This window comes from Scyliorhinus canicula, chromosome 16 (genome assembly GCF_902713615.1).
Source record: "Scyliorhinus canicula chromosome 16, sScyCan1.1, whole genome shotgun sequence".
Lineage (NCBI taxonomy): Eukaryota > Metazoa > Chordata > Chondrichthyes > Carcharhiniformes > Scyliorhinidae > Scyliorhinus > Scyliorhinus canicula.
This window is the reverse complement of record NC_052161.1, coordinates 61,074,555-61,098,743: the sequence shown is the minus strand read 5'-3', so window position 1 is coordinate 61,098,743 and position 24,189 is coordinate 61,074,555. Positions and strand designations below refer to the sequence as shown.

General features: G+C 51.5%; 1 protein-coding gene across 1 annotated transcript; it reads left to right on the top strand.

The window, feature by feature from the left end:
- Nucleotides 1–1,551: 1,551 nt before the first annotated feature.
- Nucleotides 1,552–22,378, top strand: LOC119950991 (interferon-induced protein with tetratricopeptide repeats 5-like). The gene is made up of 3 exons (XM_038774022.1): nucleotides 1,552–1,584; nucleotides 12,162–12,178; nucleotides 20,834–22,378. Exons 1-3 carry the CDS (start codon nucleotides 1,552–1,554, stop codon nucleotides 22,308–22,310), a joined length of 1,527 nt encoding a protein of 508 aa, XP_038629950.1. The 3' UTR covers nucleotides 22,311–22,378.
- Nucleotides 22,379–24,189: the final 1,811 nt, after the last annotated feature.

Genomic DNA, 24,189 nt, shown 5'->3' with positions numbered 1-24,189 from the left:
CCCTGAAATTCAACATTCGTCTGTTGAAAAGGAGGCCTAAGCAATCGTTGAAGCGGTGCGGCACTGGAGGCATTACCTGGCCGGCAGGAGATTTACTCTCCTCACTGACCAAAGGTCGGTAGCCTTCATGTTTAACAACACGCAGCGGGGCAAGATCAAAAATGATAAAATCTTGCGGTGGAGAATCAAGCTCTCCACCTATAATTACGAGATCTTGTATCGCCCCGGCAAGCTCAACGAGCCCCCAGACGCCCTCTCCCGAGGTACATGTGCCAGCGCACAAGTGAACCAGTTCCGTGCCTTGCACGAGAGCCTTTGCCATCCGGGGATCACTCGGTTGTACCATCTGGTCAAAGCCCGCAATCTGCCCTACTCCGTCGAGGAAGTACGGACAGTCACCAGAGACTGCCAGGTCTGTGCTGAGTGCAAGCCGCACTTCTACCGGCCAGACTGCGCGCGCCTGGTGAAAGCGTCCCGCCCCTTTGAACACCTCAGCCGACTGCAACACCTACATCCTTAGTGTGGTCGATGAATTCTCTAAGTTCCCCTTCGCCTTCGGATATGACGTCTGCCACCGTCATCAAGGCCCTTGATTCCATATTCGCTCTGTTCGGTTTCCCCGACTATATCCACAGTGACTGGGGATCCTCGTTCATGAGTGATGAGCTGCGTCAGTTCCTGCTCAGCAGGGGTATCACCTCCAGCAGGACGACCAGCTACAACCCCCGGGGAAACGGGCAGGTAGAGAGGGAGAACGGGACGGTATGGAGGGCCGTCCAGCTGGCCCTACAGTCCAGGAACCTCCCAGCCGCTCGCTTGCAGGAGGTCCTCCCTGACGCGCTCCATTCCATTCGGTCACTGCTATGCACTGCAACTAACAATACACCCCATGAACGTATTTTTGCCTTCCCTAGGAAGTCTACATCTGGGGTGTCGCTCCCGACTTGGCTCGCTGCTCCAGGGCCAGTCTTTCTTCGTAGGAATGTCCGGCACCACAAGGCAGACCCCCTGGTGGACAAGGTACGCCTGCTCCACGCGAACCCCCAATATGCCGACGTGGAGTTCCCCGACGGCCGCCAAGATACAGTCTCGCTCGGGGACCTGGCTCCCGTGGGTGCCGATCCCATGCCCCTCCCTACCCACGCGCCACCCTCCTTTTCCCCGGCGCCCCCAAATTCAGCCCTATCAGGTCCATCCCTCGTCCCCCTGCCGACACTAGAGGACATAGAGGTTTCCGGCTCGCTCCCGGAGTCATCCCGCCACTGACCAGCACCAACACCACCAGCACCTACGCCGTCGTCGCCGACACCGCCTGTGCAGACGTCGCCAGCGCTGCTGCGTCGCTCGCAACGGAACGTTCGACCGCCGGTCCGACTCAATATGTGACGGGCACTGGGTTGCCGATGGACTCTTGATTTACCCCCCCCACCCTCTGTAATTATATCACTTCTATGTATTATAGTTTCACGTCACCCCTGCCGGACTCATTTTTTACAGGGGGTGAATGTGGTGATCTCTACCACTGTATATATGAGTGTGTGCATTAGGGGGATGTATGACAGGACCTGCATTACAGGTTTGCTGGTAAGCCCCTGCTGACTAGCTCCGCCCCCAGGGAGCAGTATAAATATGCATGAGTTTCACTGAGATGCCATTCTACAGCTGCAGCCAGAGGAATAGCATCTGTAATAAAGCCTCTCTTGTACCTTATCGAGTCTTTTGTGCGCAATTGTTAGCGCCACACACCCTACTTAAGTCTATGCTACCTCTGAAGGGCATGACACCCCATGCCGCAACTGGCACAGGCAACTTGGCACTGTGGAACCTTGGCACTACCAGCCTTTCACGGTGACAATGCCCCTGCCAGCCTGACAGTGCCATCCAGGCAGTGCCACTGCCAGGTGCCAGACTGGCAATGCCAAGTTACCCAGTTTCCAGCATAAGAGCCAGGGTACAATGCTGCCCAGAGCCTGACCACCTAGTGGTCTCCAATGGCCTGGGAGATCCCTCAGGTGACGTGACAGGTAGTCCACACTTGTGTGGACCAGTACTAAACAGCGCCCGATCAAGGCTTCGCTGGGGAAAGCGTTAGTCCTGGATGCGAGGAGAATTGGCGCAAACATATTGAAATGAGTTTAATGGCTCATTTGAATATGCTGATCCGGATCACGCCCAGCAAAGGCGCGATCCAGATCATGCCGTCTCGTGAGGGTCGGTTGAATCTTGGGAGACGTCTCAAGCATTGCGAATCTCGGCAGAGGGGTACTGCGAGATTCAATGGTTTTATCGTGTCACCAAGTCGGGCGTGACGAGGCCGGTTAATCCCGGCTATTGTATCAGGTAATATTTTAAGTACAGTAAGTCTTATTTTCCCAGCAGATTTTACAGAAAATACAAAGATAAACTTCAATTCTAAACTCGGACAATGTGGAATCAAGCATTCTGTAATTAACCTCAGGCAGATATTATGGATCACGGCTATCTGGAATTATTAACTAATGGGGAACTGTGGGCAGCTCATCTTGATGAACTGACTAAATCTCTCAGAACTGTAATTTCCAGAGAAACGATGAATACATTGAGGCTGCACAGTGGTTAGCACTGCTTCCTCACAGCTCCAGGGACCTTGGTTCAATTCTGGCCTCGGGTGACTGCCTGTGCGGAGTCTGCACGTTCTCCCCGTGTCTACTTGGGTTTCCTTCGGGTGCTCCGGTTTCCTCCCACAGTCCAAAGATGTGCAGGTTAGGTGGATTGGCCACGCTAAATTGCCCCTTAGTGTCCAAAGGTTGCGGGGATATTGGTTACAGGTGGAGTTGTGGGCTTAAGTCGGGTGCTCTTTCAAGGGCCGGTGAAAACTCGATGGACTGAATGGCCTCCTTCTACACTGTAAATTCTATGATTATATGATTCTACATTAGACTGCAGGATTTAATTGACCATCTTGAATCTGAATTTTGCTCCAGAGTCACTCAGCTGGTCAGCAGATGCTCGTGTTGAAAATCTTCTGCAATTCCTGTTCATTTAGAGTTACAAAACCATTGTGCAGATTACATGGGGCAAGTCCCTAATCCATCACCGTGATTGCTCCTAAAACTAATTCAGATTCACAGTAAGAAGTCTTACAACACCAGGTTAAAGTCCTACATGTTTGTTTCAAACACTAGCTTTTGGAGCACTGCTCCTTCCTCAGGTGAATGAAGAGGTTTGTCCCAGAAACATATATATAGACAAATTTAAAGATGCCAGACAATTTGCCAGAATGCGAGCATTGGCAGGGAATTGAATCTTTACAGATCCAGAGATAGGGGTTACCCCAGGTTAAAGTGGTGTGAATTGTCTCAAGCCAGGACAGTTGGCAGGATTTCACAAGCCCAGGCCAGATGGTGGGGGATGAATGTAATGCGACATGAATCCCAGAGCCCGGTTGAGGCCGTACTCATGTGTGCGGAACTTGGCTATAAGTTTCTGCGCAGCGATTCTGCTTTGTCGCGCGTCCTGAAGGCCGCCTTGGAGAACGCTTACCCGGAGATCAGAGGCTGAATGCCCTTGACTGCTGAAGTGTTGCCGGACTGGAAGGGAACATTCCTGCCTGGTGATTGTCGCGCGATGTCCGTTCATTCATTGTCGCAGCGTCTGCATGGTCTCGCCAATGTACCATACTTCGGGCCATCCTTTCCTGCAGCGTATGAGGTAGACAACGTTGGCCGAGTTGCACGAATATGTACCGCGTACCTGGTGGGTGGTGTTCTCACGTGTAATGGTGGTATCCGTGTCAATGATCTAGCACATCTTGCAGAGATTGCCATGGCAGGGTTGTGTGGTGTCATGGTCGCTGTTCTGAAGGCTGGGTAGTTTGCTGTAAACAATGGTTTGTTTGAGGTTGTGCGGTTGTTTGAAGGCAAGTAGTGGGGGTGTGGGGATGACCTTGGCAAGGTGTTCATCTTCATCGATGATGGTTGGAGGTTGCGAAGAAGATGTCGTAGTTTCTCCGCTCCAGGAAAGTACTGGACGACGAAGGGTACTCTGTCGGTTGTGTCCAGTGTTTGTCTCCTGAGGAGGTCGGTGCGGTTTTTTGCTGTGGCGCGTTGGAACTGTCGATCGATGAGTTGAGCGCCATATCCCATTCGTACGAGGGCATCCTTCAGCGTCTGTAGATGTCTGTTACGCTCCTCCTCGCCTGAGCAGATCCTGTATATATGGAGGACTTGTCCATAGGAGATGGCTTCTTTGATGTGTTTAGGGTGGAAGCTGGAGAAGTGGAGCATATGAGGTTATCTGTGGGCTTGCGGTAAAGCGAAGTGCTGAGGTGACTGTCCTTGAATGCAACTGATTTTGGAGAGTAGTCCATTTTTGAGTCTGATGGTGGGATGGAATTTATTGATGTCATTGTGTAGTCATTGCAGTGATTCTTCACCGTGGGTCCAAAGGAAAAAAATGTCATCAATGTACCTCTGGTGTATAACGTCGTACCCATCGTACATGGTACGCCCAGCTTCTGTCGCGACACAACGGACTTCGTACAGAAAATCAGGAACATTTCTCGTCACAATGGCACTCTACACCAGCATCCCCCATGACGACGGCATTGCTGAAACAGCCTCAGTACTCAACGCCGACAACTGCCAATCTCCAGACGCAATTCTGCAACTCATCCGCTTCATTCTGGATCACAACGTCTTCACCTTCGACAACAAGTTCTTCATCCAGCCACATGGAACAGCCATGGGGACCACATTCGCACCTCAATACGCCAACATCTTCAAGCACAAGTTTGAACAAGACCTCCTCACCGCACAGGACCTTCAACCGACGTAGTTGAGAAAGCAAAGTAAAGTTGCCATAGTTCGAGATGACCATAGACAGCCTTACTCTTTGAGGGGGAGAGCTGACTGGTGCTGATTTAACCTGAGGATCACCACACCTCAGGCAAGAAGCAAGGTTGTGAAGGCGTGGCTTTCACAGAATCATAGAATTCCGACATTGCAGAAGGTGATCATTCCCACCGAGGAAGACCATGGAGTCTGCACTGACCCCCTGAAAGAGCATCCTACCTAGGCCCACTCCCCTTCCTATACCCGTAACCCCACCTAGCCTTTGGACACTAAGGGCCAATTTTTAGCATGCCCATCCGCCTAACCTCACATCTTTGGACTGTGGGAGGAAACCTGAGTACCTGGAGGAAATCCACGCAGACACGGGGAGAATGTGCAAACTCCACACGGAATTGAACCCGGTTCTCTGGCACTGTGAGGCAGCAGTGTTAACCACTGTGCCACCCATATAGGGTTATTCATGAATAACCTCAGCCGGTATGGGAATTCAACCCGTGCTGTTAGCCTTGTTCTGCATCATGAGCCAGCTTCCCAACCAATTGAGATGAATCGGGGGTAGTCTATAATGCAAAGTAAACACGGCATGGGATACCATGGGCTGGATAATTTTAAAATGTTTTCAATGTTTGTAGTGATATTACATGGATGGTGTTGTAGGCAATGGCATGCAGCTTCAAGAAGCTGCATAGTGTCAACACTCGGACAGGGGGCTGTACTGGACCTGGTATTGTGGAATGAGCCCGGCCAGGTGGTAGAAGTTTCAGTCGAGGAGCATTTCGGGAACAGTGACCACAATTCAGTACGTTTTAAAGTGCTGGTGGACAAGGATAAGAATGGTCCTAGGGTGAATGTGCGAAATTGGGGGAAGGCTAATTATAACAATATTAGGCAGGAACTGAAGAACCTAGATTGGGGGCGGATGTTTGATCAACATGTTTGGCAGCACGGTAGCATTGTGGATAGCACAATCGCTTCACAGCTCCAGGGTCCCAGGTTCGATTCTGGCTTGGGTCACTGTCTGTGCGGAGTCTGCACATCCTCCCCGTGTGTGCGTGGGTTTCCTCCGGGTGCTCCGGTTTCCTCCCACAGTCCAAAGATGTGCAGGTTAGGTCGATTGGCCAATGAAAAATTGCCCTTAGTGTCCAAAATTGCCCTTAGTGTTGGGTTATGGGGTTACGGGGTTACTGGGTTATGGGGATAGGGTGGAGTTGTTGACCTTGGGTAGGGTTCTCTTTCCAAGAGCCGATGCAGACTCGATGGGCTGAATGGCCTCCTTCTGCACTGTAAATTCTATGAAATCTATGAAACATCTGACATGTGGGAAGCTTTCAAGTGTCAGTTGAAAGGAATTCAGGATTGGCATATTCCTGTGACGAAGAAGGATAAATACGGCAAATTTCAGGAATCTTGGATAATTAGAAATATTGTAGGCCTCGTCAAAAAGAAAAAGGAGGCATTTGTCAGGGCTAGAAGGCTGGGAACAGACGAAGCCTGTGTGGAATATAAGGAAAGTAGGAAGGAACTTAAACAAGGAGTCAGGAGGGCTAGAAGGGGTCACGAAAAGTTATTGGCAAATAGGGTTAAGGAAAATCCCAAGGCTTTTTACACGTACATAAAAAGCAAGAGGGTAGCCAGGGAAAGGGTTGGCCCGCTGAAGCATATGCAAGGGAATCTATGTGTGGAGCCAGAGGAAATGGGTAAGGTACCAAATGAATACTTTGCATCAGTATTCACCAAAGAGAAGGAATTGTTGGATGCTGAGTCTGGAGAAGGGTGTGTAGATAGCCTGGGTCACATTGAGATCCAAAAAGATGAGATGTTGGGCGTCTTGAAAAATATTAAGGTAGATAGGTCCCCAAGGCCTGATGGGATCTACCCCAGAATACTGAAGGAGGCTAGAGAGGAAATTGCTGAGGCCCTGACAAAAATCTTTGGATCCTCACTGTGTTCAGGTGATGTCCCGGAGGACTGGAGAAAAGCCAATGTTGTTCCTTTGTTTAAGAAGGGTAGCAAGGATAATCCACGGAACTACAGGTCAGTGAGCCTTACGTCAGTGGTAGGGAAAGTACTGGAGAGAATTCTTCGAGACAGGACCTACTCCCATTTGGAAGCAAATGGACGTATTAGTGAGAGGCAGCATAGTTTTGTGAAGGGGAGGTCGTGTCTCACGAACTTGATAGAGTTTTTTTGAAGAGGTCACAAAGATGATTGTTGCAGGTAGGGCAGTGGATGTTGTCTATATGGACTTCAGTAAGGCCTTTGACAAGGACCCTCATGGTAGACTGGTACAAAAGGTGAAGTCACACGGGATCAGGGGTGAGCTGGCAAGGCGGATACAGAACTGGCTAGGTCATAGAAGGCAGAGAGTTGCAATGGAAGGATGCTTTTCTAATTGGAGGGCTGTGAGTAGTGGTGTTCCGCAGGGATCAGTGCTGGGACGGTTGCTGTTCGTAGTATGAATAAATGATTTGGAGGAAAATGTAACTGGTCTCATTAATAAGTTTGCAGATGACACAAAGGTTGGTGGAATTGCGGATAGCGATGAGGACTGTCAGAGGATACAGCCGGATTTAGATTGTTTGGAGACTTGGACGGAGAGATGGCAGATGGAGTTTAATCCGGACAAATGTGAGGTAATGCATTTTGGAAGGTCTAATGCAGGTAGGGAATAAATAGTGAATGGTAGAATCCTTATGAGTATTGAAAGTCAGAGAGATCTAGGTGTACAGGTCCACAGGTCACTGAAAGGGGCAACACAGGTGGAGAAGGTAATCAAGAAGGCATACGGCATGCTTGCCTTCATTGGCTGGTGCATTGAGTACAAGAATTGGCAAGTCATGTTGCAGCTGTATCAAACCTTAGTTAGGCCACACTTGGAGTTTAGTGTTCAATTCTGCTCGCCACACTACCAGAAGGATGTGGAGGCTTTAGAGAGGGTGCGGAAGAGATTTACCAGGATGATGCCTGGTATGGAGGGAATGAGTTATGAGGAGCGGTTGTATAAACTCGGTTTGTTCTCACTGGAACAACGGAGGTTGAGGGGCGACCTGATAGAGGTCTACAAAATTATGAGGGGCATAGACAGAGTGGATAGTCAGAGGCTTTTCCCCATGGTAGAAATGAAATGAAATGAAATGAAAATCGCTTATTGTCACAAGTAGGCTTCAAATTAAGTTACTGTTTCTAGGGGGCATAGGTTTAAGGTGCGAGGGGCAATGTTTCGAGTAGATGTACGAGGCAAGTTGTTTACACAGAGGGTTGTGGGTGCCTGGAACTCACTGCCGGAAGAGGTGGTGGAAGTAGGGATGATAGTGACATTTAAGGGGCATCTTGACAAATACATGAATAGGATGGGAATAGAGGGATATGGACCCAGGAAGTGTAGAAGATTATAGTTTAGTTGGGTAGCATTGTTGGCACGGGCTTGGGGCCTGAAGGGCCTGTTCCTGTGCTGTACTTTTCTTTGTTCTTTGACATCACCATGTGTAAGGCTGGAGGATAAATAGTGCAGCCTCCATTTTAGATGTTTGCTATTATCTGTGATCCTTACTGTCTGTGACTCTGTATCAGTAAAACTCTATATGTATACCTTATGAGTCAGACATACAGTCAGATAAGTAACCTATTTATCTGTTTGGACCCGGGCTGGATCAAGGTCTGCAGAGTTATGCAATAAATTTCATATAATTCCTGGAGAAAACCATCATGAATATTGCCACAATAATATAAGCAAAATACTGCGGACGCTGGAATCTGAAACAAGAACAGAGAATGCTGGAGTAGCTCAGCAGATCTGGCAGCAGCTGTAGGGAGAGAAACATTGTCATTCTCAATATCTCACTCAGGATACGTAGCGTACAGACAGATCCATTGAGGTCCCCATCAAGACCCTCAACATTTATGGTAGTCGCAGACCTCAAGCCACCATGACAATGTTACAGCCCTCAGGACTCAATATTCAATTCAACTACTTTAGACTGTGACATTTCTCCTCCATCTTAACCACTTCTTTTTTATATTCCCTACATTTTTGGTCTCAACTGAAATATTAACGTCTACAACTTTATTTCAGAGTGCTCACAGAAGCAGGGTTGTGTCCCTTTAACCAAACATCCCAGAGGCCTGGCAAACAGAAACAGATTCTTTCAGTGTCCCAGCTGTTTATGCACACTGATGGAACAATCAATTCACCAGACACGTGTTTCCGATGTGAATCAAGGCTTTAATCGACTTACTTCAGAGCCAGCCTGTTACCTGTCGATGAACTCGTAGTGAACTCAGGCTGACTCTGGACAAGGGTATTTATGCAGCTGCACTAGGGGGAGGAGTCATGGGCGGAGCCAAGGATGGAGCCCAGTACAAGTTCCTGAGTGCTCCCAGCGCTACTCCCCCTAGTGGTAGGATAGCGCTACTGCGCTTACAAAGACAGTGTGAATTAACATATATACATCTATATTACATTCACCACACACACATTGATATATTTTATTTTCCTTTTGTGGCCAGCTGCCTATTGTAATACAATTTTCGTTATTTGTGCTCACTGTGTTTCTCTAGAGACAGGCCAGTTTTTCTGAAGAAGGCCAAATCTGGGATCGCAGTTCTCGGGCTGCACTCTGGGGGCGGGATTCGCCGTTTCTGAGACAAAGGGCTGGATTCTCCGATTGCCGACGCCAAAATCGTGTTCGGCGATTGGCCGTAGAATCCGTTTTTACGTCGACATCGGAGCGGCACCGTTTTTCTGATGCTCCCTCAAAAACGGTATAATCGGCGAGTACGCTGCACGCCATTGGGAAGGCCTCAGGACCTCACCTGAGGCCCTCACTCGATGTTCCGCCCCCCCCCCGTGGGCCGACTTCCCGATGGTGTGGGGCGCGTGTGCTCACAGTTTTCGGGGACCTTGCGTGGCGGCTGCGGACTGTGTCCAGCACTGCCACAGTCGGAGGGGGGGAGGGGTTTCGCTGGCTGGGGGCCTGCTGGGGGGAATGGTGGGGGGAGGGGTTAGCGTTACGGCTGTGTGGGAAGGGGGTTGGTGCCAAGTGCAAAGTGTTGCCCACTCCTGCCGGCCGATCAGGACGGTGTTGCCCACGACGTTCACGGCCTCTGCCACCTGAGCCCAGGCACGGTGAATGGCGGTGGCTGGCAGCCTTCTTCTCTGGCCGTGGAACAGGATCACCCTCCTCTCCTCCACGCTGTCCAAGAGGTTCTCAAGCTGTGCGTCATTGAGTCTTGGTGCAGCTCTCCTTACTGCCATCTTGTTCGCTGGGATGGTGTGTGTGGGGAGTGTAGTGTGTATGTGCAGTTGCAGCTTGTCAGCCTTTTATTGTGAATCGTGAAGCCAGTAAAGGGATGACGAGGGGTGCTACGGGGGGCACTATCTGGCAGGCCCGGGTTCATGCGTGGCCGGCGCCATGATGAACGGCACGATCGCTGCAGGTCGCCGCCGTGGGCATGGGCGGCCACAGACCCGGCAATTCTCCATCCATAACTGCAGGTAAAGCCGGGAGTTTTACCTGGTGCGGCTGCTGCCCCCCCCCTCCCCCCCCCCCACTGGGTGGAGCATTGGTGTGGGGGCGCCGCCGACTTTTTGGTCGTAAGACTAGCCACACGCACCAGACTTAGCCTCACAATCGGAGAATTCAGCCTTAAGTGTTGTCGTCAACGCAAAATTTGTGGATTTTCACAACAGAAAAACTGGCGCCACATCTGCATCGATTCCACTACTGCTAATGGGTTAACAACAGCACCACATGGAATCCAATCGATTCTAATGAGAAAGGGTACCAGATTTGCTGGCTTCACGATTCCCAATCAAAGGCTGACAAGCTGCAACTGCACATACACACTCCACTCCCCACATGCACCATCCCAGCGAACAAGATGGCAGTAAGGAGAGCTGCACAAAGACTCGTGGACGCAGAGCTTGAAACCCTCTTGGACACCATGGAGGAGAGGAGGGTGATCCTTGTCATGTGAGAGTACCTTTAAGAAATGGTTGAATATAAAGTATCTGTAGTGAGAGTACCTCTAAGAAATTGGTGCTTATTACTGCAGTGATGTCAGAGAGTGGGTGAAGTTGGGTTGTCTGTCAGCTTTTTACTTTCATTTTAGGCTGTTTGCTGAAAGATGTGTTTTAGTTTCGTTTTCAGAGCTGGATAGCTGCAGCCACAGCCAGAAAGTGTATTAGAATCTCTCTATGTAATCTAAAGACTGTAAATCGAACCTGGTGATTTAAAACTAATAACAATAGTGACTTAAACCTGATGTGCTTCTGGTAAAAAAGGTGTTTTAAGTCTTATGGATGTTAAAAGGGCAGCTTACGGATTACTTAGTGTTTTATTCTTTGGGGGTTGTATTTGAATTAATGGTTGCTAAGATGTTCACTGTTTGTTTTAAAAAGGTTAACTTGAATTCATAGAATTAACATTGTTTTGTTTTAAAATATACTTTTCCATTTCTGCTGTACCACACCTATAGAGTGGGCCGTGTGCTCCCCATACCATAATCTATTAAAGGTTGTGAGTCAGGTGAATTCCATGATACACTTTGGGGTTCTCATTGGGGCCCATAACATCCTGTACCACGGTCAGGGAAGAAGGCTGCCAGCCGTTCACCGTGCCTGGGCGCAGGTGGCAGAGGCCGTGAACATCAGGGGCAACACCGTCCTGATAGGCAGGCAATGCCGGAAAAAACTGTTTGACCTTCTCGGGGCGGCCAGGGTGAGTAGGCAACACCGTGCACTTGGCACCAACCCCCGTCCCACACACCCGTAGCCCTACCCCACCCACCAGGAAGATGGCCAAACCCCCACCCTGCGCCACATGCCAGTACCCATACCAGTCGCCATGGGCCAGGGCCCGGGCCACTGAGAACACCAGGTCCCCACCCCCTAGACTGCAAGCATTGGAATGTCTAACAGTCATTTTGTCTCTCACCCACCCCCCCCTCCCCCCCCCCCCCCCCCCCCCCCCCGCCCCCAACCAGGAGAAGGCCACCCACAACTACCGGGAGCGGGAGAAGACAGGAGGGGGACTGCCGGACCTGCGGCCCCTCACCGTTGCCGAGCAGACAGCCCTGGCGGCCCAGAGGTATGGGAGGTTGCTGAGATGGAGCTCGGCCCCGGGCGAGGAAGTGAAAACCCGCATAGTTGCGGCTCCCTGTGACACGTGTCAACCTCCCCTCCCCCCCCAGCAGCCCCCATACCATCCTCACCCCCATACCACCCTCACCCACACACCACCCATATGCCAACACCACCATCCCGCACCCCCACACACACGCCCACCCCCACTTGCGGTCTAATCATGCATCTTATCTTGTGTCTTGCAGGACCTGCTGGTGATCAGGTGTGTCCATTGGGTGTCCCCCGCCCCAACCAGATCACAGCCGAGTCCCCCCCCCCCCCGCCCGCTCAGCAGAGCAGTGATGAGAGCAGCTCAGGCACCAGCTTTCCGCCCGACACTCACGAGACCCCGGAGCTCGGGTCGGAGGATGACAGTGATTTTCCGTCACAGCTGTCTCCAACACCCATCACCATCCCAGAGACACTCACCTTGGTTGGGCACTTTAGTGGCCATGCTCCTGGGATACTGTCTGGTGGGCACTAAACAGTTTACCCAGTACAGCAGGTGGAGGTTGGAGCACCCGAGAGGGCGGACGGTCGGAGGGCATGCTGATCCCAGGGACTAGCTGCTGTACAGAAAAGTCTCGAGCTTCTGGAACGGACAGTCCCATCTGTAGTGGAGATGCAGTCACGGAGTCAGGGACTGCATGAGGGGTTGTCGGTGAGCATCAAGTTCCTGCGGGTGTAGCTGGAGGAGTCCAAACACGGGCAGGAGCAGGAGGTGGTGCTGACAATGTGTGTCACCCAGGCTAACACCGCACGGGTGGCATTGTCCGCCCCACCCCCACACCCCTCAGATAGAGCACTGAGGCAGGTTTGAATGGTGTTAACAAGTGTTTATTGTAAACAATACAGTCTGTGCCCTAGTCCTATAACTCGACTGCCCTAGCGTCTATAACTGCACCTGTGCCAACTTAACTGGTGTCTAACTTTCCGGCCTTACGGGCCCTAACGCTATGCCTTGGTGGTTCTCCAGATGGTACAGCAGGAGTGGAGGCAGCCTGCTGTGACTTCTACCCTACGACAAGGTACGAGACCCTTAGTGCGGGTCTCCTGGGGAGTCCCGGCGTGGATGGGCCTGGCTGCTGGGGGGGGGGGGGGGGAGTCCGAGGTGCTGCGCTGTCCCAGCACCTCCCCTGCGAGTGTCACCGACAGGGGCCCCAGCACTTCCTCCTCCCTCGGAGTGCCTGATGGCTCCTGGGCTACTCCATGGGACGGAGGTGCGAGTGGGGCCACCCCCTGAGGCCCCGCCGCCACCTGGCGCTGCCAGTCCTAGAGGCCCACTCTGGTCTCGACCAGGGAGTGGCCCATCTCCATCTGGGACTATGCCACCACACTGAGGGTCTGCGCTACATCAGCCAGTGTGTGAACCACGCTCCTCTGGGTCTGTGCCACATCAGATAGTGACTGGGCCACGTCCCTCTGAGTCTGGGCCACGTCCTTCTGAGTCTGTGCCACGCCGGCCAGCACCTGGGCAATGCCGCTGAGGTGAGAGTCATTGAGGTGGTGGAGGGTGTTGGAGACAACTGTGACGGAAAGTCTGTGTCCTCCTTCGACCCAAACTCCGGGGTCTCTTGAGTCTTGGGTGAAGGGCTGGTGTTTGGGCTGCTCTCCCCATCAGTGCCCGGCTGCCTGAGGGGCAATGGCTCTGGCACTGACTGGGGCGGCGGTCTCCAGATGGACTGGGCCCATCTCCAGCAGGTCCTTTAAAGTACAGGACGACATGTACGGTTAGACAGCCTGATGGGGGGGGGGGCGTGGGGGGTGGGGGTGGGGGTGAGGGGCGGTTGGGGGGAGAGGGGTGTGTGGGTGGTGGGGTGTGGGGGGCTGAGAGTGTGGGGGGTGAGGGATGAGGCTGAGGGGGTGGGGGGGGTCCACACATCTGTCATGAGAATCCGCAGCTAAGCAGGGGGGTGAGATACCCTCAATCGCGTCACAGGAGAGAAGATAGATGATTCAAAGGCTTTAATCATCTGAAAACTGTACAGCAACCGAGAAGTGTGCTCATCACATGTTGCCTGAGTGAGACTTAGCTTATGTACCGTTTCTTGGGGGCGGAGCCAGAGGCAGAGTCCCCCAGGGTTCCAAGCCCGGTCTTAAAGGGCCAATGCATTAAAGGTAAGGTATCATTATATCAGCTACTGATAACATTCATCACATTCACCCCCTGTTTAAAAAAATACATAGTCTGTCGGGGGTGAAGTGGAGTTACAATTATGTCTTGCGGGTGGTTTGACCGTCCGTGCTGACTTTCTCTGCTCCGGTGGTGGTATATCCGGGAGCACGGTTGACTGAGCCTTTGCCCGCCTTGGAGCGGGGGGGTATCCGGGATGACTAGGGTGATCGGTGCCGGTGACGGCTGTGGGGCAGGGGGCACTATGGGGGGGGGGCGCTGTCAGGGTCGGCGGTCGGTGCGGGGAGGGGAGCATCGGTGGGGGGGGGGGGGGGGGGGGGGGGGGTCGGTGGGGATAGCGTTGGGGTCGGTGGGCGAGCCAGCTCCCGCAGGGAGACGGTGTCCTGCCGTCGGGGTGCTCGATGTAGGCGTATTGAGGGTTTGCGTATAGCAGTTGGACCCTCTCGACTACGGGATCGGATTTATGGCCCCTCACGTGCCTCCGGAGTAGAACTGGTCCCGGAGTCGTCAGCCAACGTGGAAGCGAGACCCCAGAGGTGGACTTCCTGAGGAAGACAAACAAACGATTGTGAGGGGTCTCATTCGTGGCCATACAGAGGAGCGACCTAATGGAATGTAGGGCATTGGGTAGGACCTCCTGCCAGCAGGCGATAGGGAGACTCCTTGACCGTAGGGCTAGGAGGACGGCCTTCCAAACTGTCGCGTTCTCCCTCTCCACTTGCCCGTTTCCCCGCGGGTTATAGCTCGTCGTTCTGCTCGAGACGATGCCCTTGCTGAGCAGATATTGACACAGCTCATTGCTCATGAACGATGTACCCCGGTCGCTGTGGATATAAGTGGGGAAACCAAACAGTGTGACGATGCTGTGCAGTGCCTTGATCACGGAGGCCGAGGTCATATCGGGACAGGGGACAGCAAAAGGGAAGCGGGAGAATTCGTCGATCACGGTGAGGAAATAGATGTTGCGGTTGGTGGACAGGAGGGGCCCTTTGAAGTCCACACTTAGTCGCTCAAAGGGCCCAGAGGCCTTTATCAGGCCGGCCCTGTCTGGTCGATAGAAATGCGGTTTGCATTCCGCACAGATCTGGCATGCCTTAGTCATGGTCTTGACCTCCCCTGTGGAGTAGGGAAGCTTGCGGGACTTGATGAAGTGGGCAAGCCGGCTGACCCCCGGGTGGCAGAAGTCATCATGGATGGCTCTCAGGCGGACTTTGTGCGCGTTGGCGCACGTGCCGCGGGACAGGGCATCTGAGGGCTCGTTGAGCTTCCCCGGGCGATATTTAATATTGTACGTGTAGGTTGAGAGCTCTATTCTCCACCTCAGAATCTTGTCGTTCTTTATTTTGCCCCGTTGTGCGTTAACGAACATAAAGGCGAGCGACCGTTGGTCGGTGATGAGGGTGAACCTCCTATCGGCTAGGTAGTGCCTCCAGTGCCACATGGCCTCCACTATGGCTTGTGCCTCCTTCTCGACTGCAGAGTGCCGGATTTCCGAGGCGTTGAGGGTTCGGGAGAAGAACGCTACTGGTCTGCCCGCTTGGTTGAGGGGAGCAGCCAGGGTGAAGTCTGGTGCGTCGCTTTCTACTTGGAAGGGGATGGCTTCGTCCACCGCGTGCAGGGCAGCCTTGATGATGCTGGCCTTGAGATGGTTGAAAGTCGACTGGGTCTCAGCCGTCAGGGGAAAAACCGTGGTCTTAATGAGTGGCCGGGCTTTGTCCGCATATCTGGGGACCCACTGGGCGTAATAGGAGAAAAGCCCAAAGCACCGTTTGAGTGCCTTGAGGCTACGGGGGAGGGGGAGTTCCTTAAGGGGACGCATGCGGTCGGAGTCTGGGCCTAGGACCCCGTTTTCCACGATGTAGCCGAGGATGACTGGCCGGGTTGTGTGGAACACGCATTTTTCTTTGTTGTACGTGAGGTTGAAGGCCCGGGCAGTCTGGAGGAACTTCCTCAGGTTTGCGTCGTGATCCTGCTGGTCATGGCCGCAGGTGGTGACGTTGTCCAGGTATGGGAAGGTAGCCCGTAAGCCGTACTGGTCCACCATTTGATCCATCGCCCTCTGGAAAAAGGAGACTCCGTTTGTGACACCAAAAGGGACCCTGAGGAAGTGAAACAGCTGACCGGCTGCTTCGAAAGCCGCGTAGGGGCGGTCCTCTGGGCGGATAGGGAGTTGGTGATAGGCTGATTTTAGGTTGACCGTGGAGAATACCTGATACTGGGCTATTCGAGTCACCATTTCTGCTATGCGGGGAAGTGGGTACGCATCGAGTTGCTTAAAGCGGTTTATGGTGTGGCTATAATCCACTACCATTCGTTGCTTTTCCTCGGAGCGGACTACCAATACTTGAGCCCTCCGAGGGCTATTGCTGGCCGCTATGACCCCCTCTTTTAGTAGCCGCTGAACCTCTGACTTGATAAAAGTCATGTTTTGGGTACTGTACCGGCGACTCCTGGTGGCGACGGGCTTACAGTCGGGAGTGAGGTTCGCGAAGAGGGGGGGTGGCGCAACTTTGAGTGTCGCCAGGCTGCAGACCGTGAGTGGGGGAAGGGGTCCGCCGAACTTCAGTGTCAGGCTCCGGTGGCTGCACTGAAAGTCCAGACCGAGCAGCAGGGGGGCGCAGAGTTGAGGAAAGATGTAAAGTTTAAAAGGGGTGTATTCAGCGCCTTGAATTGCGAGGTCAGCGACACAATACTCCGTGATTTGGACCGAATGGGACCCAGAGACGAGGGCGATAGTTTGGGAGGCGGGGTGGGTGCGCAGGGAGCAGCATCTTACCGTGTCTGGATGGATAAAACTTTCCGTGCTCCCGGAGTCGAAAAGGCAGGGAGTGTCTTGGCCCTTGATTCGCATCCGCATCATCGAGTTACGCAGGTGTTTCGGCCGCAATTGATCGAGCGTGATCGCTCCTAGTTGCAGGTAGTCAGAGTCCTCGGTTAAGTCGGACTCACAAAATGGCCGCCTGGAGTCACAAAATGGCTGCTGCCGTCGGTCGCACGTGTCGGTGTTCTAAGATGGCTGCTCCCATGATTCGCACGAGGTTGATGACGTGTCGGAAGTGGGCGTGTCCGCCTGCCGCATGGCCGCGTTGCGGGGCCTGTGAGACCGGGAGCTTGATTTCTGTGCCTGGTGAGGATTTTGTTTGTTGCCTTTGGGGCCAGCCACGCAGACTTTAGCAAAGTGCCCTTTCTTCCCGCAGTCGTTGCAGATTTACGGGCAGCACGGTAGCATTGTGGATAGCACAATCGCTTCACAGCTCCAGGGTCCCAGGTTCGATTCCGGCTTGGTTCACTGTCTGTGCGGAGTCTGCACATCCTCCCCGTGTGTGCGTGGGTTCCCTCCGGGTGCTCCGGTTTCCTCCTACAGTCCAAAGATGTGCAGGTTCGGTGGATTGGCCATGCTAAATTGCCCTTAGTGTCCAAAATTGCCCTTAGTGTTGGGTGGGGTTACTGGGTTACGGGGATAGGGTGGAGGTGTTAACCTTGGGTAAGGTGCTCTTTCCAGGATCCGGTGCAGACTCGATGGGCCGAATGGCCTCCTTCTGCACTGTAAATTCTATGTAGATCGTGGAGCGGGCCGGGCAGCATTGCCGTGGGTGCTGACCTTTCCCACAGAAATAGCATGGGGAACCCCCGGAGTGAGCGGATCGTCACGCGGCGCAGGCCTGTAGCGTGGCCGAGTCTGGAGGGGATCGAGAGGGGTTTGCAAGGTCCGTGGAGTATGTACGGAGGTTACGGTGGGCCGTTTCTAGGGACGAGGCGAGCGTTACTGTGCCTTGCAGATCCTTTGCCCCGTCTTCTAGGAGCCGCTGCCGGATGTACGAGGACCTGATACCGGACACAAAGGCATCGCGAATATGCAAGTTCATGTGGGTTTCTGCCGTCACTGCTTTATGGTTGCAGTTCCTCACGAGCACAGTGAGTCTCTCCACGTACTCGTCCAGAGTTTTCCCGGAACGCTGGCTGCAGGTTGAGAGCAAATGTCTGGCGTGTACCTCATTAATCGGCTTCACGAAGCGTTTCGTCAGTATCTCGACCGCAGCTTCGTAATTTGCAGCGTTCTCGATCGCGGAGGAGAGTCGGTGGCCCACCCGGGCATGTAGTAAACGCAGCTTGCGAGCGCCGTCGTCCTCAGTCGCTGAGGAGTCAATATAGTCCTCAAAACACCGCAGCCAATATTTAAAAATTTCTGGGGCTTCCGGAGACCGAGCGTCCAGGTTGAGTTTCTCCGGCTTTAGAGCGGCTTTAGAGCGCTGTCCATCTTGATGTATCAGATGATTAAATTGAGATACCCTCAATCACATCACAGGAGAGAAGATAGATGATTCAAAGGCTTTAATCATCTGAGAACTGTACAGCGGCCGAGAAGTGAGCTCATCACATGTTGCCTGAGTGAGCCTTATCTTATATACCGTTTCCTGTGGGCGGAGCCAGAGGCGGAGTCCCCCAGGGTTCCAAGCCCGGTCTTAAAGGACCAATGCATTAAAGGTAAGGTACCATTATATCAGCTACTGATAACATTCATCACAGGGGTCTCACTTGCTCACCCGCTGCCGACCTCCATGTCGGCGACCTCCCTTTCCTCTGGGCTGCCGACCACGACCAGTGCTGTTTGCTCGGTAATGGTGAGGGGCCGCAAGCCTGGTGGATCCCCTCCGGTCTTTTCCTGCTCCCAGCGGTTGGGCGAGATGTTCTCCTGGGGTTGGGGGGTTGGTATTAGACCTTCCAAAATGCATTAGCTCACATTAAACTCCATCTGCCATCTCTCCGCCCAAGTCTCCAACTGATCTGTATCTTGTGTCATCTGACGGTTATCGCTATCCGCAATTCCACCAAACTTTGTGTCGTCCACAAACTTACTAATCAGAGCTGTTACATTTTTTCTCCAAATCATTTATATATACTACAAACAGCAAAACTCCCAACACTAATACCTGCAGAACACCACTAGTCACAGCCCTCCATTCAGAAAAGCACCATTCGACTTCTACTCTCGGTCTTCTTTGACCAAGTCAGTTCTGTATCCATCTTGCCAGTTCACGTCTGATCCTGTGTGACTTCATCTTCTGTACAAGTCTGCCAAGAGGGGCATTGTCAAAGGCCTTACAGAAGTCCATGAGACAGCATCCACTGCCCTATTTTCATCAATTATCATTTCACTTCCTCAAAAAAATTAATCAATTTAGTGAGACATGACCTCCCCTTCACAAAACTTTGCTGCCTCTCGCTAATACGTCCACTTACTTCCAAATGGGACTAAATCCTGTCTTGAAGGATCCTCTCCAATAATTCACCGACCACTGACGTAAGGCTCTCTGGCCTGTAATTTCCTGGATTATACTTGCTACTCTTCTTAAACAAAGGAACAACATTAGCTATTCTCCAGACCTCCAGGGCCTCACCTGTAACCAGTGAGGATGCAACAATTTCTGTCAAGACCACAGGAATTTCTTCTGTTGCCTCCCTCAGTATTCTGGGTAGATCCCATCAGGTCCTGGGGATATGGTGATAGTCAGGGACATGTAATCCAGGGATATGGTCACAGGGGCTGGTTTAGCTCACCAGGCTAAATCGCTGGCTTTTAAAGCAGACCAAGCAGGCCAGCAGCACGGTTCGATTCCCGTACCAGCCTCCCCGGACAGGTGCCGGAATGTGGCGACTAGGGGCTTTTCACAGTAACTTCATTGAAGCCTACTCGTGACAATAAGCGATTTTCATTTCATTTCATTTCACATGTCAGGAACATGTAACCCAGGGTATACGGTCACATGTCAGGGACATGTTTACAAAAATAGCAATGAAACGTAAAACCAGCCATCTGTTTCTGGTGGTATTGCTTGAGGGAAGAATGTAGGAAGTACAACTTTTTGCTCTGCCTCAAATTGTGCCGCAGAATCTTTAACATCCAGTTGATCCACCAGTACAGACCAATGCTGGCTTGGTTTAACACCTGAGGAATGGAATGATGGGAGATTTTCAGCAGGATAAGAGTTGAACATGGGCCTGGGTTTTAGAGGGTGCTGTAGTCACACCCTAACCCCACACCCCAGCTAAAGGTTCAAGAGGAGCTAACCCCGCATCAACTTAACACTGGGAGCAGCATTAATAGTCTTGAGACTTCACACGTAACTTGGGGGCAGGGTCCCACCTGAGAGAGCAGCCAGTCCATTGACAGGCCAGCAGCTCTGTCGACTCAGCAGTGTCAAGTTTGAGTGGAGCCAATGCTGGGACTACAGGCAATCTCTGTGAGGACGGGCCTACAGAGCAGAATGAGAAGGAGATGTACTGGGCAAAACCAATAGGAGATTGAGTACTTTAATTAGAGCTCCTCCTCATCCCATTGAGCATGGAGGTGGTGAAGACTTATTGTTCATTTTGCGGGAAGGTTAAGTGTCCACCAGATAGTACATTGACCTTGAGAAATGAGACAAGTGTCAGAACAGATAAGATTATGAAGTAAAATTTTTTATTTTTCTGCAAGATTTTGCTGAGATAATCATTCTGGGACCAGACGTTTCAGGGTCATTGAGTCCTGGAGTCTGGAGAAGATCTTAGCCCTTACGGGGTTTGGACGAGGGAGTGGGCATGGGTAGGGTACTCATTTGGAAGTTCGGTGCAGATTTGATGGGCATAATGGCATCCTTCTGCATTGTAGGGATTCTATGACAATAAAACTGGACGGAGGGGCTGGAAAATTGTTCAGTTAGTCCAAGATCGATTTTGATTATTTTTTTTTCTCTCTTGCAGTGACCAAGAGAAGGATTTGTTGAAAGAGAAGCTTGAACAGCTTCAATGTCACTTCACGTGGGGGTCACAGAGAGAAAACATTGACTTGGATGACATGAAGCAAAGATTAGAAGACACAATCCAGACTAGTGAGAAATATCAAGCCAGATACTACAACCAACTCGCTTTTGTAAACTGTCTGCAAGGAAACTGTGAGGAGGCGATTCAAAACTTAAAGGAAGCTGAAAAGTTCCTGATGGAGAATCATAACGATGAATTTGATAAAAGAATCATTGCCACCTATGGAAACTATGCCTGGGTGTATTATCAAATGGGACAACTGACAGAGGCTCAGTCCTACCTCGACAAACTGGAGAGGATCTGTAAACAATTTCCTGATGCCTCTCGGTACTCAGCACTGATACCTGAAGTATACGGGGAGAAGGGTTGGTCACTGTTGAAAACTGCCGCTCGATATTATGAAGAAGCAAAGGAATGTTTCAAAAAGGCTCTGGAGGAAGATCTAAATAACACAGACTGGAATGTTGGATATGCGATTGTCCTGTGCCGTCTGGAGGGATTTTCTGGTACCCCAGAGAGTCGAACACGTAGTGAATCAATGAACCAATTGAGACGTGTGTTGGAGCTTGATCCAGATCATGGTGAAGCCATGGTGCTGTTAGCACTAAAACTACAACAACTCAATCAAGGCGAGGAAGCGATAGAATTAGTTGAAAAAGCGTTGCAGACGTCCCCTGATCTTCCAAATGTGCTTCGTTATGCAGCAAAATTTTACAGAATAAAAGGAGATGTGGAAAACGCTGTGGATCTGTTGAAGAAAGGATTAGAAATTACCCCACACTCTACCTTCTTACATCATCAAATAGGTCAGTGTTACAGAAATAAATTATTCTCATTGAACGAAAACCCACTCAGCGGAATCCCTGGTGATCCTGCTTTTCAACAGAGAGCTGAACTGATTGAACTGTGTAAGTATTATTTTGCAAAGGCTTTTGAACCTCGCCCATTAACATTTATGATGGCACAACTGGATTTTGCCAAAATATGTTCAATCAATGAAGAATATCAAGTCGTCGAGGAGATTTACAATAATCTACTGAAATTGGAAGGTATATATCGAGGAAATAGGCAGGCAATATGTTTGGAGGCTGGATTATTTGAACTGCATGAGAAAAAATCAGAATCAAACGCCATCACCCATTTTCTAGAAGGAATGAAAGTAAATTATAACACAAAAGAAAGGAAGAAGTGCCGTGATAATTTGAAATCAATAGCAGAAAGACAACTTCTCAGGAATCCAAGAGACAGCAAGGCCCATGGTGTTCTTGGCTTAATGCACCAACTGGATGGGAAGAAGCGCGAGGCTGTTGAAAGCTTTGAAAAAGCCTTGGAGTTGAACCCTGACAATGAAGAATATCTAAGTGCTCTTTGTGAATTACGCCTTTCCATCTCGGTCAACAATGACTTTCCCAACTAATGCTGAGCCGAAAGATGAATTAACACTCTCTAATCCCTAGACAGCTTCTGGTATTCACTTCACTTATATTCTGCTTAGTTTTTGTTTACTGAAGCACGTTACACATGTTTCATGTTTCATTCAGGAACATTGATCGTGCTGGTGAATTAACCTAATAATATTTGTTTTTGCCAGCCAAGAATTGTGTGTGGAAAAGTGGAGAGGGAGGGAAGACTAAAGGAGAGAAAAATAAGTTAAAATGGACGATAACAATGGCAGCAGGTATTGATTTTCTGAACAGGGATTTTGAATGTACGATCAGAAGTTGAATGCATAAATAACGAATAAAATGAAAGCATGGCTAAGATTTGATTTGCGTGGTTGATCAGTGTGAATGCTGACAGTTTGGTTCGTACAGAACATGGTGGGGATAAAATCTGCTGGATCATTTCTGACAAGTCGGAAAGGTTTACACTCTGTCACCATTTGGTGAACACATTCCATCTTGGCAACACAGAGTAACTTGTACACAACCTGCAAAGGGAGACTGCTGGCTAAAGGAAGACACAATAGAGGCAGGAAAAATAAGTAGATATTAAATTTGGTGAATATTAATTTTATTTTATGAAGGGCAGCATGATAGCACAAGTGGATAGTACTGTAGTTTCACAGCGCCAGGGTCCCAGGTTTGATTCCCCGCTGGGTCACTGTCTGTATGGAGTCTGCACGTTCTCCCCATGTCTGCATGGGTTTCCTCTGGGTGCTCTGGTTTCCTCCCACAGTCCAAAGACGTGCGGGTTAGGTGGATTGGCCATGATAAATTAGTGACCAAAAAGGTTAGGAGGGGTTATTGGGTTCTGGAGATAGGGTGGAAGTGAGGGCTTAAGTGGGTCGGTGCAGACTCGATGGGCCAAATGGCATCCTTCTGCATTGTATGTTCTATGATAACCCTACTCCCCCACCAGGAAGATGGCCGAACCCCCACCATGCGCCACATGTCAGTACCCATACCAGTCGCCATGGGCCAGGGCCCTGGCCACTGAGACCAACAGATCCCCACCCCCTAGGCTTCAAGCATTGGAACGTCTAACACTGTCATTTACTGTCTCTCCCCCCCCCCCCCCCCCCCCCCCCGGCCCCCCAACCAGGAGAAGGCCACCCACAACTGCCGGGAGCGGGAGAAGACAGGGGGGAGACTGCCGGACCTGTGGCCCCTCACCGTTGCCGAGCAGACAGACCTGGCGGCCCAGAGGTATGGGAGGTTGCTGAGATGGAGCTCGGCCCCGGGCGAGGAAGTGAAAACCCGCATTGTTGTGGCTCCCTGTGACACGTGTCAACCCCCCCCCCAACAGCCCCCATACCATCCTCACCCCCATACCACCCTCACCCACACACCACCCATATGCCAACACCACCATCCCGCACCCCCACACACACGCCCACCCCCACTCGCGGTCTAATCATGCATCTTATCTTGTGTCTTGCAGGACCTGCTGGTGATCAGGTGGGTCCATTGGGTGTCCCCCGCCCCAGCCAGATCACAGCCGAGTCCTCCCCCGCCCGCTCAGCAGAGCAGTGATGGGAGCAGCTCAGGCACCAGCTTTCCGCCCAAGACTCACGAGACCCCGGAGCTCGGGTCGGAGGATGACAGTGATTTTCCGTCACAGTTGTCTCCAACACCCATCACCATCCCAGAGACACTCACCTCGGTTGGGCACTTCAGTGGCCATGCTCCTGGGACACTGTCTGGTGGGCACTACACAGTTTACCTGGTACAGCAGGTGGAGGTCGGAGCACCCGAGAGGGCGGACGGTCGGAGGGCATGCTGATCCCAGGGACTAGCTGCTGTACAGAAAAGTCTCGAGCTTCTGGAACGGACAGTCCCATCTGTAGTGGAGAT

What these genes read in the sequence shown, in the direction of transcription:
- LOC119950991 (XM_038774022.1), top strand. Translation starts at nt 1,552, where the DNA reads ATGTATGACAGGACCTGCATTACAGGTTTGCTG.